Below are 15,573 nucleotides of genomic sequence, written 5' to 3'. Positions count from 1 at the left end.
TGTTTTACACCGCTCCTCTTCTCCTCTTCTCCTCTTCTTGATGTCTCAATCTTGCCGGCTGCTCTTCCTTCAGCACCTCTTCACCAAAGAGCTCCTCAAATGATCTGAGGTGACGGCTTCAGGTGCTCTGATGCTCTGCACCTCAGAGCCAACGACAGTGTGAGGACGCATCGATCCAGCTGAAAGATGTTTGAATGTTCACGTCTGTTACAGACCATATCACAAGAAGTTCATCATGAAGCTGAAGAGGTCACTGAATTTAAGACATTTAGTACATTTTTCTTATTAAACATTCAGCTAGATGGTGATACTTCCGACTTCCTGTTTCAGAGCTTCAGCTCAGAGGAGGTGTTAAAGGTTTTATTCCTCTTTTTCACTGATGTCATCCATCGAGGCCGCATCTCTAAAAGTGTGTGACAAATAAAAACACGTCTTAAAATGCAACACAACTGACGGTTTAAGTACAAACCACATACCATTGAAACATGAATGTATAGTATTATAGCTAGCATCGACACTGGAAAGTGAAGAAACAAACATAAGCAGGATCTGGACAAACCCGGAGACTCTTCCATCGTCCCCCCGGACTGGATTCACAGTTATTGGCTGTTTTATTCCAATGTAGCTGCTTGTTACATAAATGAGGCTTTTCCCTGTAAGTCATTCAGATTTGTCAACAGTGAGTCATCAAAGCACATGTGTGCAACATGTGCCTGCTGCAACGACATCTGCATTTCAACGAGCTGACTGGACCAAACCATTGGAACAGTTTCAAATGGCAGCGTCACAACTTGAGATACAGACGTGGAGCATTGCGTCTTTTCCACCATATGATTGTGTTTGGATTTGCTGTCTTCCAAAGAGACGGGTGGAAGGTTTGGCTTCTTTTTTTTGCTGCGTTAACACAGCATGAAGGTTAGTCAGGCTGCCTCCAAACGCCACGTACAGTCCACAGAATAAGAGAGGAGGCAAAGTGTAAATAAGAAATATACTGAAAGCTTTGATTTGTAAACACACATAACATGAAGGAGCTTATTTGAAACAGCCGATATGCAGTCACTTCTTCTGCTGTGTCAAATTAGTGCTCAATGTACCGCTAACCTTACAAATTAAAGCACAGCTGGGGGGCGGAGCCTCAACTTTAGCCCTAGCTTAAAAAGGTTGGACTTAGCTGTGCTCGTTGACGAGCTCACTGCAAGAGTTTATGAGCCTCGTGTCCTCGTGTCCTTGTGTCCTTGTGTCCTCGTGTCCTCTCAGGGAACAGTACCTACAAGAGGGAGGCTTCAAATTTGGCTGAAATTACTACTCTACTCCTCCAGCCGAGCTTTTCTTTGCCTGTCCGAGCACGTGGTCGTGGCCTTTCCTTTCTGCGCACTTGGCTTATTTTTGTCGACAATATTTTAAATGATTTTATAACCCGTTGCTACAACGTTTCGTGCGCTCGGCGTTTGCAGCGTTACGTGTTTCAGAGGTTGCTTCCTGAGCGGCTCGCTGCACCTCCCTCACTCGATCGACCCGGAAGCAGCATTCAAGTCAAGTTGAGACGTGTTGCGCCAACAGCTGACGTGTGGATTAGAAATATTGTAAATAAAATAATGTAATAATAAATCATATTTTTTTCTCACTTCTATTTATTTTGTCATTCATTTTTATAATAGGCAGACTTTGGCCGATAGACAGGTGTCGCCTATGCAAAGCCTCAAGAAGAAAGAAAAGGTACACACTCCAACTGATCCTGCTCGATACAGCGGTGTAACTCCATCAATCACTAATCTATAAATAATCAATCAGAAACCTGTTGTCCCACCAGGAGCAGAAGCTCTTGTTTGACAGGAGAGGGTGTGACTTGGTTCTGATAGCTCTTAGTTCTTTTTGTTTGTTTGGCACACACTCAGACGTCTCCATGCGTCCTTTGCTTACAGCTGGCACAGCGAGGGCTCATTCACTCATTATTTATTTATTTATTTATACCTACCAACGTGCCTTGTTGTCTTGCAATATGATTTATGATTATTCCAGTGATCACGTGCTGGCATGAGACGGCCACACTGAGGTTAATAAACCAGTGTAGAAACTGCAAATCTAGAAATCCCCTGCGGTAACGAGCACATTTCCACCTTTTAAACTGCGCAGGAGCCGTTACAGTATTTAAAGGAACAGTGCGCAAGATTTAGTGGCATCATGTGGTGAGGTCGCAGATTGAGACAAACTGAACCCCTCAGCTCTCTCCTGTTATCATAGTAGCTACTGACGAATTTAGCAGGAGCATCGCAGTCTCCCGTAAACGTCAATCAATCTCCCCAACAAGTCAGTCCCCAACTTACAAACATTACAACTGTTGGTTAAACCATTTGGTTCTATATTCATATGAGATTTAGGGTTTGGTGCTCGTTTTCTTTTTGGAAGAATGTCCATCGTTTCAGCCGAGAAAGAGAAAGAGGAAGATGTGTGAGGCTGCAAAGATGTAGCGCAGCTGTTTCGGCCGGGTCTTTCTCAGAAACTGGTGTTGAATTCCTGGCTGAGGCCTCAGCTCTCAGAGAAGCAGAAGCCCTGAAGGGCGGAGAATATTTCGTTTGCCTGCAGCAGAGAGAACATTTGTCTCAATTGCCACCGCAGACCCTCACGAAGTGAACGACTCAAAAGCGGTGAGCTGGAGTCCTTGTAGCACGCCGGCCCTGTCAGGACAACAAGGTGAACATCTAAGGGGGTGTAAAGAGATGTCACGCCTTCTTTTTATGAGCTTATCCACTGACCTCAAGCAGCCAATCAAGTGGCAGGTTTGAAGACGACGTTTGAAGGTCTGGCTCCTCTGAGGACGGGACAATGGGATTACACACACACATACACACACAAACACACACACACACACACACACACACACACACACACAGGGGAGAGGAGAAATAGATATTTGCGTGTGTTTGTGTGTTCATGCATGCTTTCCTGTACGTGGGAGGACCAAAGCATACAAGAGTGGGTAGTTGGGTAAAGGTGTGTTACTTTCAACAGAGTGCAGTGTGTGTGTGTGTGTTTGTGCGCGTGCGTGTGTGTGTGCAGGCAGGTGGGTGGTAGCTTTTCAAAGAGCAGACCATTTAATTGAATTCTGTGCAGCTCCTTGTTATTCTAGTCATGACTGAGAGCCTCCTTGTGTTGTCCCAGCAGTGTGGGAGGGCCGGCCGTACCTGCAAACACTGGCGAGTTTTTGCACTCCGTCCGTCCGTGTGTGTGTGTGTGTGTGTGTGTGTGTGCGTGTGTGTGTGGAGTCAGGGGTTGTGAGGTGATTGTGGTTGCGCTGGTGTTTTTCTAGCGCAACTCGAGTCCCGATGTGGTAACGAGGAGGGGAAGTGGTGAAAGTCAGCCCTGAACCTCACCCTGAAAAGAAAGCATGAAACTGCCAGAGCATTAGTACTAAATATCTATATGTGTGTGTGTGTGTGTGTGTGTGTCACGTGTGAAGCTATCAACTCACTGTCCGTATTGCAAAGCAACCCAAAGTGCACAGAAGCAGGACAAACCAACACGGCACTAGCAGGCGCTCTGCTGCTCCAGAGGAGACGTTGGGCCTAATGAAATGAAAAGAGTCGCCGAGCAATTACAAGCTTAAACAATGATGCATAAATTTCATTTATGGATAGATTTCACCGGAGCTTATCTCTGAGAAACACTATAATAGGATTCAGCTGGAAGGAAAGAGAAGAAAGACGTGTGTGTGTGTGTGTGTGTGTGTGTGTGTGTGTGTGTGTGTGTGTGTGTGTGTGTGTGTGTGTGTGTGTGTTATAGAGAGAAGTGAAGCTACAGTTGTGATTGAGGTGATTGGTTAAAAAGGTGACCAGGACTCTGGATAATGAATCCCTGTTAAAACAAGGACACCTAAAACCTGCGTGGATCTCGGCATGAGTTAACGATCGGCTTCACATTACTGAAGCTGAAGGGTAATTCTCCTGGGAGATGTTTATGGTACCAGCTAAATACAGCACAATGACAATCCAATCAACCCTTTGGTACAGACACACACACATACACGCACACACACACACACACACACACACACAGGGATGTTCTCACTGACCTCCTCCATTGTTGACCCTGGAGTCCTCTGACCGCTGCAGTCGGACGCACACTTGTGTGTTTTGGGTCTGGACGACACACTTGTGTGTCAGAAGCTTAAAGCCTGGCGAGGTGTTGTGTGTATGTGTACGGTGGAATTTTAACAGACCGTCCTGAAGCGAGCCGGAGCCAGGCGCCACATGCTGCACATTCCTTCATGTTTTTCATAACGAGCGATTAGATTTGCATGTTGGGCCGACCGACGACCTTTTGCCCCTCGACATCTCCTCCCGTGTACTTATGTGAAGCGTCACGGATCAACATACATGATGTCATGCTTTGTCTGCTGGACTTTGCTGCATCATATGGTTCATTATGTTTCATGTTAATTGATATCATACGTTTCTTTTTATCAGCTGCGCTTGATGTTAAGCTTAACGTCACGTTAACGTTAAACCAGGCTCCTTCATGATTCACACGCGTGAAATCTATAAGAAGTCCACCGATTGTTGCAAGTTATAACATTTCTAATGATATACTTATATATTTGTTGTGTTTATGTGTCTCTCCATATCCCAGTAGATCATGCTGTATGCTTTCATCATGGAGAGCTGATGTATGAGGGGACTCGAGTGTGTGATTGTTGCTTTGACGTCTCTCAGGTTACACGTGTAAATACATAGATGTTCACAAGCGGCTGAGCTTATGCTGACCAGCGGGTTCAAATGGAGCTCTGAAACAGCCGTTTGTCACATGAAGTGACATATTAACCCTCCCATTTACACACACACACACACACACACACACACACACACACACACACACACTCGTATATATAATGTCTCTGTGTACGTTCTGCTATTTAGTGGTTGAGTAAATGAACATGATATTTAAGTGACTGCTATTTCCTGAGAGCAGGCTTTTCTTTCCCCTTCCTCCTCCTCCTCCTCCTCCTCCTCCTCCTCCTCCTCCTCCTGCCGGCTTTCCTCTAAATTTCCCTGGGGAGCTTCAGCCCCCTGGGTTTGGCTCGGTGTCAGAGCCCCGGCAGCCATGATACTTCATCAGGCTTTTGCACCATTATTGGCAAGAGCACTCCATATCCTCTTAGCAGTTATAGCTTTTCAATTTTCCTTTGAAATGCTGAGCCCAGCAGAACATATGGCAATATCTTGGCTCCTGCGTCGCGGATTGGACCGAAGGCCTGTAAAAACGGCCCCGCGCCCCGAAAACGCGCCGCCAAGGGCGACGCACTCCTTGACCTTTTTCCCGGAGTCTCCTCCGCGGCGCCTCCGCGGCCACCGTTGGGGACGTTCGTAATAGGCACAATTACACCACGCCGTCAGAGCGGTTTGACACAGTAATGTTATGGCGAGCTGTCCTATAAAGCATTATTCCACCGGTAACACCCCCCCCCCCTTATTTTATCCTCCACTTGTCCCCGGGGACTCATTCAACATGATGGCAGTCAAACCGCCTCTGTCACACTGAGCCCCCAACGCACATCACCAACGCACATCACCAACGCACATCACCAACACACTCCTCTGTGAGCTCAGGTGGTTATTCTTCAGCTCCAGCTACTTTGAATCTGGTTCTTTTCCTTCTTAAGACTTAAGTACTCCCCCTCCTTTGGAGAAAGAGGGAGTCTGTGCTTCTGGGAAGACACAGAGAGAGAGAACTATCAAATATGTTCACCAGCTATTGTATCATTTTCAGCTGCTCAACAGACTATGGATTTTTAGTCCACTCCATTACTAATTAATGCTGGTGGAGGGGGCGGGGTGAGGGGGTGAGGGGGAAGGGTCGACCCTCCTGGAAACCTGATCCGGATCAATAGGGTTGACCTTGGGCTGGGCTGCAGGCGGGCTGGATGGGAAGGAGTGTTGTGACTGATCTATCGCTGAGGGTTATGTGCTCGTCCAGTTCAAAAGAGTGGCTTGATTTCTTCTTGACGTTCGCTTATTTGCTTTCTTTAGATTTATATGAGAGGACCAACGTGTGTAAACTAAAGAAGAAGCTGGGGGGAAAGGAAAAGTGTTCAAGGAAGTAAGAAGTTAGCTCAGTTAGCTTAACCGAGCTGGCAGCTGGAAACCGCTAGAAAGATAAAAGAGAGCTTCTTGGTCGGATGCAGTCACTTCCTGGTTTAGAGGCGCGAGTGGGAGGATCTGCTCTTCAGACAGCTTTCCCCCGTTTCCAGCCCTTATGCTAAGCTAAGCTAAGCAATCTGTTAAGCACAATAGTGTGAAAGCATTTCTTTAACCCTTTAAGCTCTGATGACTTTGGCTTTACTGCGTCATTGGAAATGTGCGGACAATTATGTGTAAATAAGCATAAAGTATTATGACACCAAATGAGGAAGTATCAACTGTTTTTTATGCTGTGTAGGTTTTGCATGAACAAATATAAACATTAACGATATTATATCAACATTATATTATTAACAATAATTGTATGATATTGACAATAATCATATCTCTTTCTTTTGTACATTTTCAAAGTGGTCCTTTATGGATTTCTTCCTATTGTAACAGTAACTTCATTGTTGCAGCGTAAGCAACAATTTAATATCGTGTGATTTGAAAACTCTCAACAACAATATCATCACAAACCCAGCAGCTTGTAATTGATGTATTTTATTGTGAGATGGGGAGTCATAAAAAAATGAACAAAAACAAACAAAAATAAATCACTATAAAAAAAGATGAGGGTGTTAAAAGATGGGAGGGGTATATAAAAGTGGGCGTGGTCTTGACACTGACATAAAGTAACAAATTGGCACAAATAAAAACATAAAAACAAATGTCAATATTATTTTGGCTTGGCAAAAAGGACAGTTTGTGTGGTTAAGGGTAATCCTTCAATAAAACAGCACACACTCATGCTATTAGACATACGATTAGTTTCCAAAAGTTCAGTAGCTTCATATTAGAGAGGGGAAAGAAAACTAACATGAGAATGGATGCACAGAGGTCATAGGTTCCAATTTTCAGGCTTGCAGGGTGCGAGTTGTTTTCTTTTTCCGAAGAAAAACATCATTTTTATTTGTTCGAAAAACATACTTCAGTATGCTGGAGTCTCATATTTCCAGGCTCGTAGTTATTTGCCTTTGTTTTCCATACTAAAATATATTATCGTATTAATACAAACTACAGTCTTGTACACTACATCGTGTAATAAATAACCATAAAGAAATATAAAAAATAAGACACATAAATATAAAAGTTCTCTATGACTAAACAGACATACCCATCTCCTCGGGGTGGGGATAATACTGCCATTGATGAAAACATACAGTACACACAAGGAACCAAAACATAACACAACATAAGAGACAAAAAAAAATAATACTGACAGGTAAAAACATTGTTGAATTAAACTCCTGGGATTCATATTTGCCTACATTTTGTTACCTGAAGAGACATCTGAGCGTTTCATGGTGTGTTAATAAACAAGTGCACTGAATGAGCTTTGAAAAGGCAGGACACAGTTAGCATTTACAAATCATACTTCATCATCCATTTGAACGCATGTGCATCGTATCTCTTGTAGCTGCTCAGATTAGAAATAAAAAGCAACTTCTCCAACATCTCGGGGTCGTGAATAGACCCCACTCTACTCTCAGGTGTGGTGGCGAGCCAAAGTCAACAGTATTCCGGCTTATTGGTTGATCTGGGACCCGGCAATACCTGATCATAGCTGCTAAGCTTCAACAGCAATATTCAATGGCACTTTTGATATGCATGTTTCTCTTGTTTCGTTTGATTTTGTTTTTGCATATGGCTCGGAGTAGGGGGTAGGCATAGGGAGGGTCAGACAGTTTGCTTGATCATCTTTCTGCGCGCTCTGAACACTTAAAGCAGTAGTTTTAAGAACACATTTAAAGAAAATACCCTTCTTGGCCTTCTGGATGAGCATTTTGATGAGAGAAATGGACACTACACACTTATCGGTCTGTAAATATGCAGCTAAAGCCAGGAGATGATTAGCCTCGTTAGCTAGCCTGCCTCTGTCTGGAGGTCAGAAATAGTCCAGCATGCATTGCTGGACTGGAGTGTGGAACAGTAGATGAGGAGGACATAACTGCTAGCTTTAGCAGCGTTAGATTGAGCTTAAGCTAGCTTTTTCCCCCTCTGTTCTGGTCCTCATATACAGCTAAATTTAGCTAAGCCAGGTTAAACTAAGTTAAGCTAAACAAAGCTAAATTAAGCTAAGTCAAGTCGAGCAGCTGCTGGCTGTAGCCGTATATTTATCGGACAGATATGTGGGTTCTTTTCACCTCTTCTTCAACTCTCCTCAAGAAAATAACTGGGTTTCTTTCCCAAAATGTCAAACTATTAACAATAAAACACTGGTCTTTGAAGGAACTTTGACAACACTGAGTCTAAAAGTCTGAAAGGAAGTCAATGACTGAAACGACCCGTTCGCTCTCCATTGTTTTTCTTCTTAAGGCTCACAATCCAACCAAGAGAACATCAAAAGGAAACGTAAAGCTAACATCTGCTAGCGGGGGGCGCGGTATATCTAGTGCGGTAATACTGAAGGGTGGACAACACAACTCAACTGCTCAATCCATAGGTAAACCAAGCCACTTGTAGTGCACAGGATTTGTCTTATTTTCCTTCCAACTTAATAAAATACTGACTTTTTTTTTGTTCATTGGCAATAAAAAGGTATAGAAATATCTCCCAACTGTACAGCTTTTAAAGGTTAAAATATGAGTGATAAAATTAGTAACACTGATAAAAAGAAATGACCCAAGGTGTTTTAGTAATAAAACATTATCTAAAACGTGTCGGCTCTAGCTTCCAAAGTCTGTATAATGCATTTCCTTCGTTTGTTAAAATTTTTGTTCGTCTTCATCTTTTTCTTTACAAATTGATTTTTTTTTTTTTTCGGACAGCGAGAAAACTGCTCTCCCGCGAAAAAAAAAAGTCACTAGTATTTTTTTCAGGCACACCTGGATTTCTACACAGTAGTGAACTGAAACGAACTGTCAGAGTGACCGGACATCATCTCCCGCGTTCTTCCACCGCACAGAGGGGGGGAGGAATCTGATTGTGTCTCGTGGAGGAGTCGGATTCCTCTTTCAGTCAGTATCTGCTTTCTCCTCCAGCGTCTGGTTCGGCTCTCCAGAAAGCGTGTCTCCTTCACTCTCCTCTGTGACCTCCCCCTCCGCTTCCCCCTCTTCCGTCACCCCTTCCTCTGCATCCATCGCCTCATCTTCCTCCTCCTTGGTTTCCTCCTCTTCCTGAATGCTCTCGAGCACCTCCTCCCGTCTTGAGTCAGCCTCCTCGTCTTCCTTCTCGTCTTCCTCTTCCGCCACCATCGCTGTCTTCTCCTCGTCCTCACCTCTTTCCTCCACCGATGCTCGCTCCATTTTGTCCTCTACTCCTCCGTCCACCGACTCTCTCTCAGTCTCCATCTCATTGCTCTCCTCCTCTCCACCTGCCTCCACCAATTCTCTCTCCGTCTCCTCCTCATTCCTCTCCACCTCCCCTTGTCCCTCCTCCAATACTCTTTCCGTCTCCTCTTCATTCATCTGTTCCTCCTCCTCCTCTTCCTCCTCCTCCTCTTCCTCCCCTCCTTCGTCCCCTATCTGCACCACCTGGATGTCATCCATGTCCACCGCGGCCTCCTCCTCGCTCTCCTCGTCCTCCCTCGTGCTGCTCCCCCGCTCGTCCAGGTCCAGCTGGGAGGGCGCCAGGAGCCGCTCCAGCCGGCTTAGTGCCTCCATCTCGGCCCGGGCCTCGCTGTCCTCCTCGGGGCTCTCCCGGCCTTCGCCTTGGCCCTGCGTCTCCTTCTTGCAGTAGGAGTAGCGGTGGTTCATGTGCTGGGAGTAGGAGCCCGAGTGCGAGAAGCGCTTGCCGCACTTGTCGCACTGGTAGGGCTTCTCCCCCGAGTGGAGACGCATGTGTTCGATCAAGTGGTGCTTGTGTTTGAAGGCCTTGGTGCAGATGCCGCACTCGTGAGGTCGCTTCCCTGCGGGGGAAGGAGACAATGAGATATGCGTCAACATTAAGGAGTGAAAACGCTGTTGAGTTAAGAAGGCACAGACATGGGAGGCAGACAATAAACACTCCAGCGCAAGAGGCTGAGAGGCCCGTAACAGTATCTATCATCAAGGTTTCCAAGGACGGCATTACAAAACAATACAACGGAATCACAGCGATCGTGCTCGCAAACCTTCAAGGAAACTTTATCCAGGCAGGGAGCTGCCTTTTTTTTTTTACCTAGGGATGAGGTCATTTGGAGCTGAAAACTACGGTTGCAAGCCAGGTATCAAGAGTAAGAAAAAAAAATAAACGCCTCTGAGAGCATTGACCTGCACTTGGCCACGGAATCATCATCATCATCATCATCATCCCAGAGCGATTCAAATCACTACCAGAGCTCGCCTGTTGCAACACTGCTTCACATGAGAAGCTGGCAGTGCAGAGGTGGGGAGTTGGCGGAAAGAAATTCTCAGACCTCTTCTGCGCGTGTTGAGTAATACCTGCTGGAATGGAGGTGTCCACCCTTCTTCACGCGGCAGCTCAAAATCCCCCTTTCACTCATACTCTGATTCATCTTTCCCGAAAACTAGCAGCGAGTGAGTGCTGGTGAGACAGGTTACGGGTCTGCTGGGGACTTTTTCTGGGGCTGGTGTTTGGGTGCGAGTGTGGGGAACGCACGAGGGAGGTTGTGTTTACCCGTGTGTTCGTATTTGTGTCTCAGCAGCGAGCTGCTCTTCTGGAAGATCTTGTCGCAGAGGTCGCAGGCGTACATGCCGCCGTCCGTCTTCTTCATCTTCTTCCGCGCGGGGCCCGAGTCCGAGTCGTTCTGCTCCTCCGCGGTGTAAACGCCCTCTGAGCCCGTGTCCGGCTTCTCCACCTGAGGGATGTGAAAAATCACACATGTATTCAAAGTGTTTCGACGAAGAATGACTCAGAAATGTACCAATGCAAATGAACAACTTGTGTGTGATATGCCGTGTCATATCCTGCTTAAAGCTCTCTTTTAGAGGCACTTTTTCAAAAGTTAAATCTCTGAGTTTTCTGAATATGGGTGAGCAATCTTTTCCTTGGCTCGAGACACAACGCATCCTGTTCACTTACGAGCACACGTAGCGTTCCCTGCTGTCCCCGGGCTGGTAAAACTCATCTACTGATGCAGCGGAAGAGGATGTGGGGCAATATTAAGGAGATGATATATACACAGAGCTCTTTCGTTTTACAAGGCAGGTCTATGCCAATCCACTTAACACGGAAGTATAATACAACAACAATAAATCAATGAGGCAGGCAGAGGTGTGCCGTTTAAACAGATTCCAGCAGATCAATAGGGGCTCTGCAGTAAAGTGCAGCCTCATGTCCTCTGGGTGACAGCCCGGGAAGATCACTCACACACCCGGAGAGATCTACATCCATCATTAGGCGTCGGCACAATGAAGAACTGTTCAGAGACATCATTTCTCTTTTTTTTTTTTACAAAGGGCTGAATTCTGACGTTTCTATATTTGACTTATTGATTACATTTTGGATGGTTTCACACTATCTATTATGTCCTGGTAGATTTTGAACAATGGGAAGTAATGATCTGGACTGAAGGGGTTTGAGTGATCGCTCCTAGAGAGGGAAAAAGACAACTTGATTCCAAACCACTTGCTTCTCAAAATGGCTACCGGGTTAGTCAGTGAATTCTTTCCTGCATCTAAGTCAAACCTGTTTGCTGTAGCCGACCCAACTTCAGCATCACAGTAGTGTAAAGAGCAACTGTACGGTCAGACCTGTGCCAATGAAACCAGGGTGTCAAAACCTCTGAAATGCTGACGAGGCAAATAAAGCTGTGAGCATTTAAAAAATAACATCCTCCCTTGTATACAGCGGCTGGAGAGTGCGCACAGGTTGAATCAAAGTAATAGTATGCTTTGCTTCTGCGCTTTCTTGGCAAGCGTCAGACGATAAGATTGATACCACTCTCATTTCTGTACAGTAACTATCAAGCTACAGCCAGCCACTTGTCTTAGCTTAGCACAAAACAGCTAGTCTGGCTCTATCTGTCTATCCATCTATCTGCATATTATATGTATATAATACAATCAGCTGACCAGCACCTCTAAATCCGGCTGATTAACAAGTAGTAGTATCCACTGATTGCCAAGTAATCTTAAACTAATCCAGCAGGCAACTATCCATAACACTACAGTGTGTTGTTTTACTTTTTGTGTGGATCCAGTAAAAGAAGTTAGTTATGACATTAGTGAGCTTTGGAGGTGCTGGTTGGCGGGTTTTGTAAACTTTGGACAAAGCCCGGTTTACTGTTTCCCTGTTTTCAGTCTTTGTGCTAAGCTACATGTAGGCTGACTGAGTGCAGCCTGATGTTTAGCATGCAAATATGAGAGTAGCATCCCAAATGTCAAACTATGCATTTAACAAAGATGGTTGCGCACCTTCACTCCGTTGAGGTGGATGGTTTCCTGCGTCTCGGTCCCAGCAGGGCTGCTTGCTGTAGTGGTATAGGTGTAAGCCAGCTGGGGGATCAGGATAGTCTGTTTGTTGTTAGTGGCGAGTGCCCGAAGGCATTGCATTGTGGTCGCAATGTCGAGGTGTTTGGCACCTGGCTGGCTGGCGTACAGTGCGATGGGGCTGACGCCCATGGCTGAGAGTGGCGATGCCTCTTTCTTTGTGCAAGTTAAGTTTAGGGGTTCATCCGCATTGGTAGAGCCAGAGGAAAGGGAGGGGTAAACGCGGGCTACAGCCACGACTCTCTCCGCCTCCTCTCTGGCGGGCTTTGGCAGCGACAGGTCTAGGGGTCCCTCAGTGCTCTGGGGGGGCGGGGCTGGGACAGGACCTCCAGCTGTCAGGTTTAGTGGTGAGGGAGAGGCCGGCGTGCTGTGAGTGCCGTTGACCTCGGCCGGGGTGGCTTCTGTCGGGCTGCCCTGTGTCCCGGAAGGGCTCATATTGGCCGTGTCCTTCCCTGGGACCAGAGACACCACGCTGCTCGCCTCACAGGTGTCCTCCTCCTCCGAGGGAGGTGTTGGGGCACCCAGTGATATCTGACCCTCCTGCATTTTGTCAAACCACTTCTTAACCACATGGATTGGCAGGCTGACCGAGTCAGAGATCTTCGCCAGCTCGTCCTTGGTGGGCTCTGCATTTAAGGCAAAGTAGGCCTTGAGCAGGGACAAGAGGTTCTTTGGCTGGTTACAGATTCTTCCCTCTGACAGCAAGGCAGCGACATCAGACTCTGACTTATCCAGGCCCGCTCCGTTCAGCCGGAGACCGTCCTTCTTGCAGTGCTTGAGGGCATGGAGTGCTTCCAGCCCACCGGGACAGTTATCACACAGGAGACAAGTTTTAGTGGTCTTTTCCTCTTTTTCTTTTGTTTCATTGGGCCTGGCACCTTTGATGGTGAGATCCTCAGGGAGTTTCTGGGACTTGAAGTTGTCAGTGGTGGTCTGGCCTGGTGATGTGGGCTCAGGCTCTTTCTTCAGGTTATGGGCCATGAGCTGGCCCTGGTTGGGGTCCAAACTGTAGTTTATTATGATTTTTGCATTTCCATCCTGGCCCACAATGGGCAGACTGATGGCTGAGATGAGTTGCTGCTGTCCGGGATGGAGCATTCCAGTGGTTAACCCCGAGTTCATCTGCGCCTGGCCTTTGGCGTTGCTTTCCAGCACTTGACGAATGACGTTACCGTCCACCGCCACTTTGAGAGCATTCTGCAGGTCTGCCAGGTTGATGCTGATGGGAGACATCAGGCCCATTGTGGGCAGGACCACGGCCTGCACTGTGCCCTGCAGAGGAGCCGCAGCACCTCCATTGAAAACCCCACCGTTCATGGCGGCCATGGATGGGGATGTTATCAACGTCGGCTTGTATTCGTAGTCCACTGGCTCGGTCTTGATCTGATTGAGGGGCAGCTGCTCCTGCAGGGGCTTGCTGTGCTCCAGCTTCTCCCTGATGTGGGTGCGGAGGGCCGAGGGCGACGTAGGCAGCCCCGGCGATGGCCCCTGGGTCTGGGTTTTGGCGTTCCCCAAGCGTGGTCTGCCGTTGACTGAGATGACACTGATGCACTTCTTACTGCTGATGTGGGAGCTGTATGAGCCTGAGTGAGAGAAGCGCTTCTTGCAGTTGGAGCACTCGTAGGGTTTCTCTCCTGAATAAAATGTGTGGAACAGCGAGAGAAAGAAAGGGGGAGGAGGGGGAGAAACAGATTTCCATTAGTGAATGAAGCTAAATGAGCGAGCTAGGCTATGAGCAGTGCGGTAGGAAAAAGCTCTAATGCATTTCAATGATGCTTAAACGCTGATGTAATGGCACCGTTGGGAAAGGCCCCTCTCTAATTGCTGTCCCATAACGCCAAAAGAAACACAATCATGGCACATCAAGGGAGCGCACACGAGGACTGAAACACAATGAAGGATACCTTAAGACAGGGAATTGGCAAAAACATAAATAAAACATCAATATTGGTTCAATGGAAAGATCTGCGGCCAACAGAGTCGTGGCAAAGGCGTGTACAGTATCACGTGCACGCACACACCCATACACACACACACACACACGGGTGGAATGCTGCCATGGTGACAGGGGTTGTCCACTCACCGCTGTGGATGCGTAGGTGCTCCTTCAGATGGTGCTTGTATTTAAATGCTTTGCCACATTCAGTGCACTTGAATTTACGATTGCCTCCCGACTGTGTGATGTGTCTCTGTCAGACGAGAGGAGAGAGGGGCACGTTTAGCGGGATGCATCATGAAAACACAACCTTTGAACTGCTGCTAATTCCCGTCGTAGTGTCATTAATCAATCGGGGGGCAAAAGTTCATGTTTATTTATCGTGTTTGGAAGCGAGCTGCTGGAGACAAAGCTTCCGTGTAGGTTTGCATAATTTAGGATCACTTTGTCGGTGCGTAATTACCGCCGCGCGCTACTGAAACCTTCCGGCCGACCGATCCAGCCACGCTGACTATTGGTATAAAGTGATACATATCTGAATATTAAACTGAAGCACACAGTATCTGTCCTACAAAGCATACATACAAAAGTCTACTTTCTCACTACCAGTTTCAGTAAATCTTGCAAAATGTTGCACCAGAGTAGGGATTAGGATAAGAAAAATATCCAGTAAAAAAGAAAATTGCATTTCAACAACTTAATAACGACACTAAGATAAGAAAAAAACAAAATAAAATCACCAGAATATTCAAATATACCAGAAAGGTAGACTTTTCAGTAACCCGTAAAGGTGTTTTTATCAGTGTCCAGCTGTTGCTTTTCTTACCTGATCCCGTCCGCCCTTGTGGACCGTCATGTGCCGCTCCAGCTGAGCGCGGTATGCGAAGCTGTAGCTGCACTCGGGGCAGTTGAAGCTCTCTTCCGTCTTCTCGTGCCGGTACTTGATGTGCTCCTTCAGGGAGCTGTAACGCTTGTAGCCTCGTGCGCAGTACGGGCAGGTGAGCAGCTGAGAGAACGAATCAGGAGTTCCTGAAAAAACAACCCGCAAGAGGAGAGTGTTGTGAGGACATATGTGAGAGTGAAGAGG

General features: G+C 46.7%; 1 protein-coding gene across 3 annotated transcripts in view; it reads right to left on the bottom strand.

Moving 5' to 3' along the window:
• Nucleotides 1–6,664: 6,664 nt before the first annotated feature.
• Nucleotides 6,665–15,573, bottom strand: part of zeb1b (zinc finger E-box binding homeobox 1b) — a 46,508-nt gene continuing 37,599 nt past the window's right edge. For all 3 annotated transcript variants that reach the window (XM_068581392.1, XM_068581394.1, XM_068581393.1), the window contains exons 4-8: nt 15,313–15,515; nt 14,634–14,739; nt 12,476–14,184; nt 10,737–10,917; nt 6,665–10,026 (exon numbers count right to left, since the gene is read on the bottom strand). In XM_068581392.1, the coding sequence (XP_068437493.1) occupies nt 9,134–10,026; nt 10,737–10,917; nt 12,476–14,184; nt 14,634–14,739; nt 15,313–15,515 (3,092 nt within the window). In that variant the 3' untranslated portion in view covers nt 6,665–9,133. The remainder of the gene's footprint in view (nt 10,027–10,736; nt 10,918–12,475; nt 14,185–14,633; nt 14,740–15,312; nt 15,516–15,573) is intronic.

This window comes from Clinocottus analis, unplaced genomic scaffold, assembly GCF_023055335.1.
Source record: "Clinocottus analis isolate CAN_PGR_092001 unplaced genomic scaffold, fCliAna1.0.p SCAF_18, whole genome shotgun sequence".
Taxonomy (NCBI): Eukaryota; Metazoa; Chordata; class Actinopteri; order Perciformes; family Cottidae; genus Clinocottus; species Clinocottus analis.
Note: the sequence above shows the minus strand (reverse complement) of the source record. Positions and strands in the feature narration are given on the sequence as shown.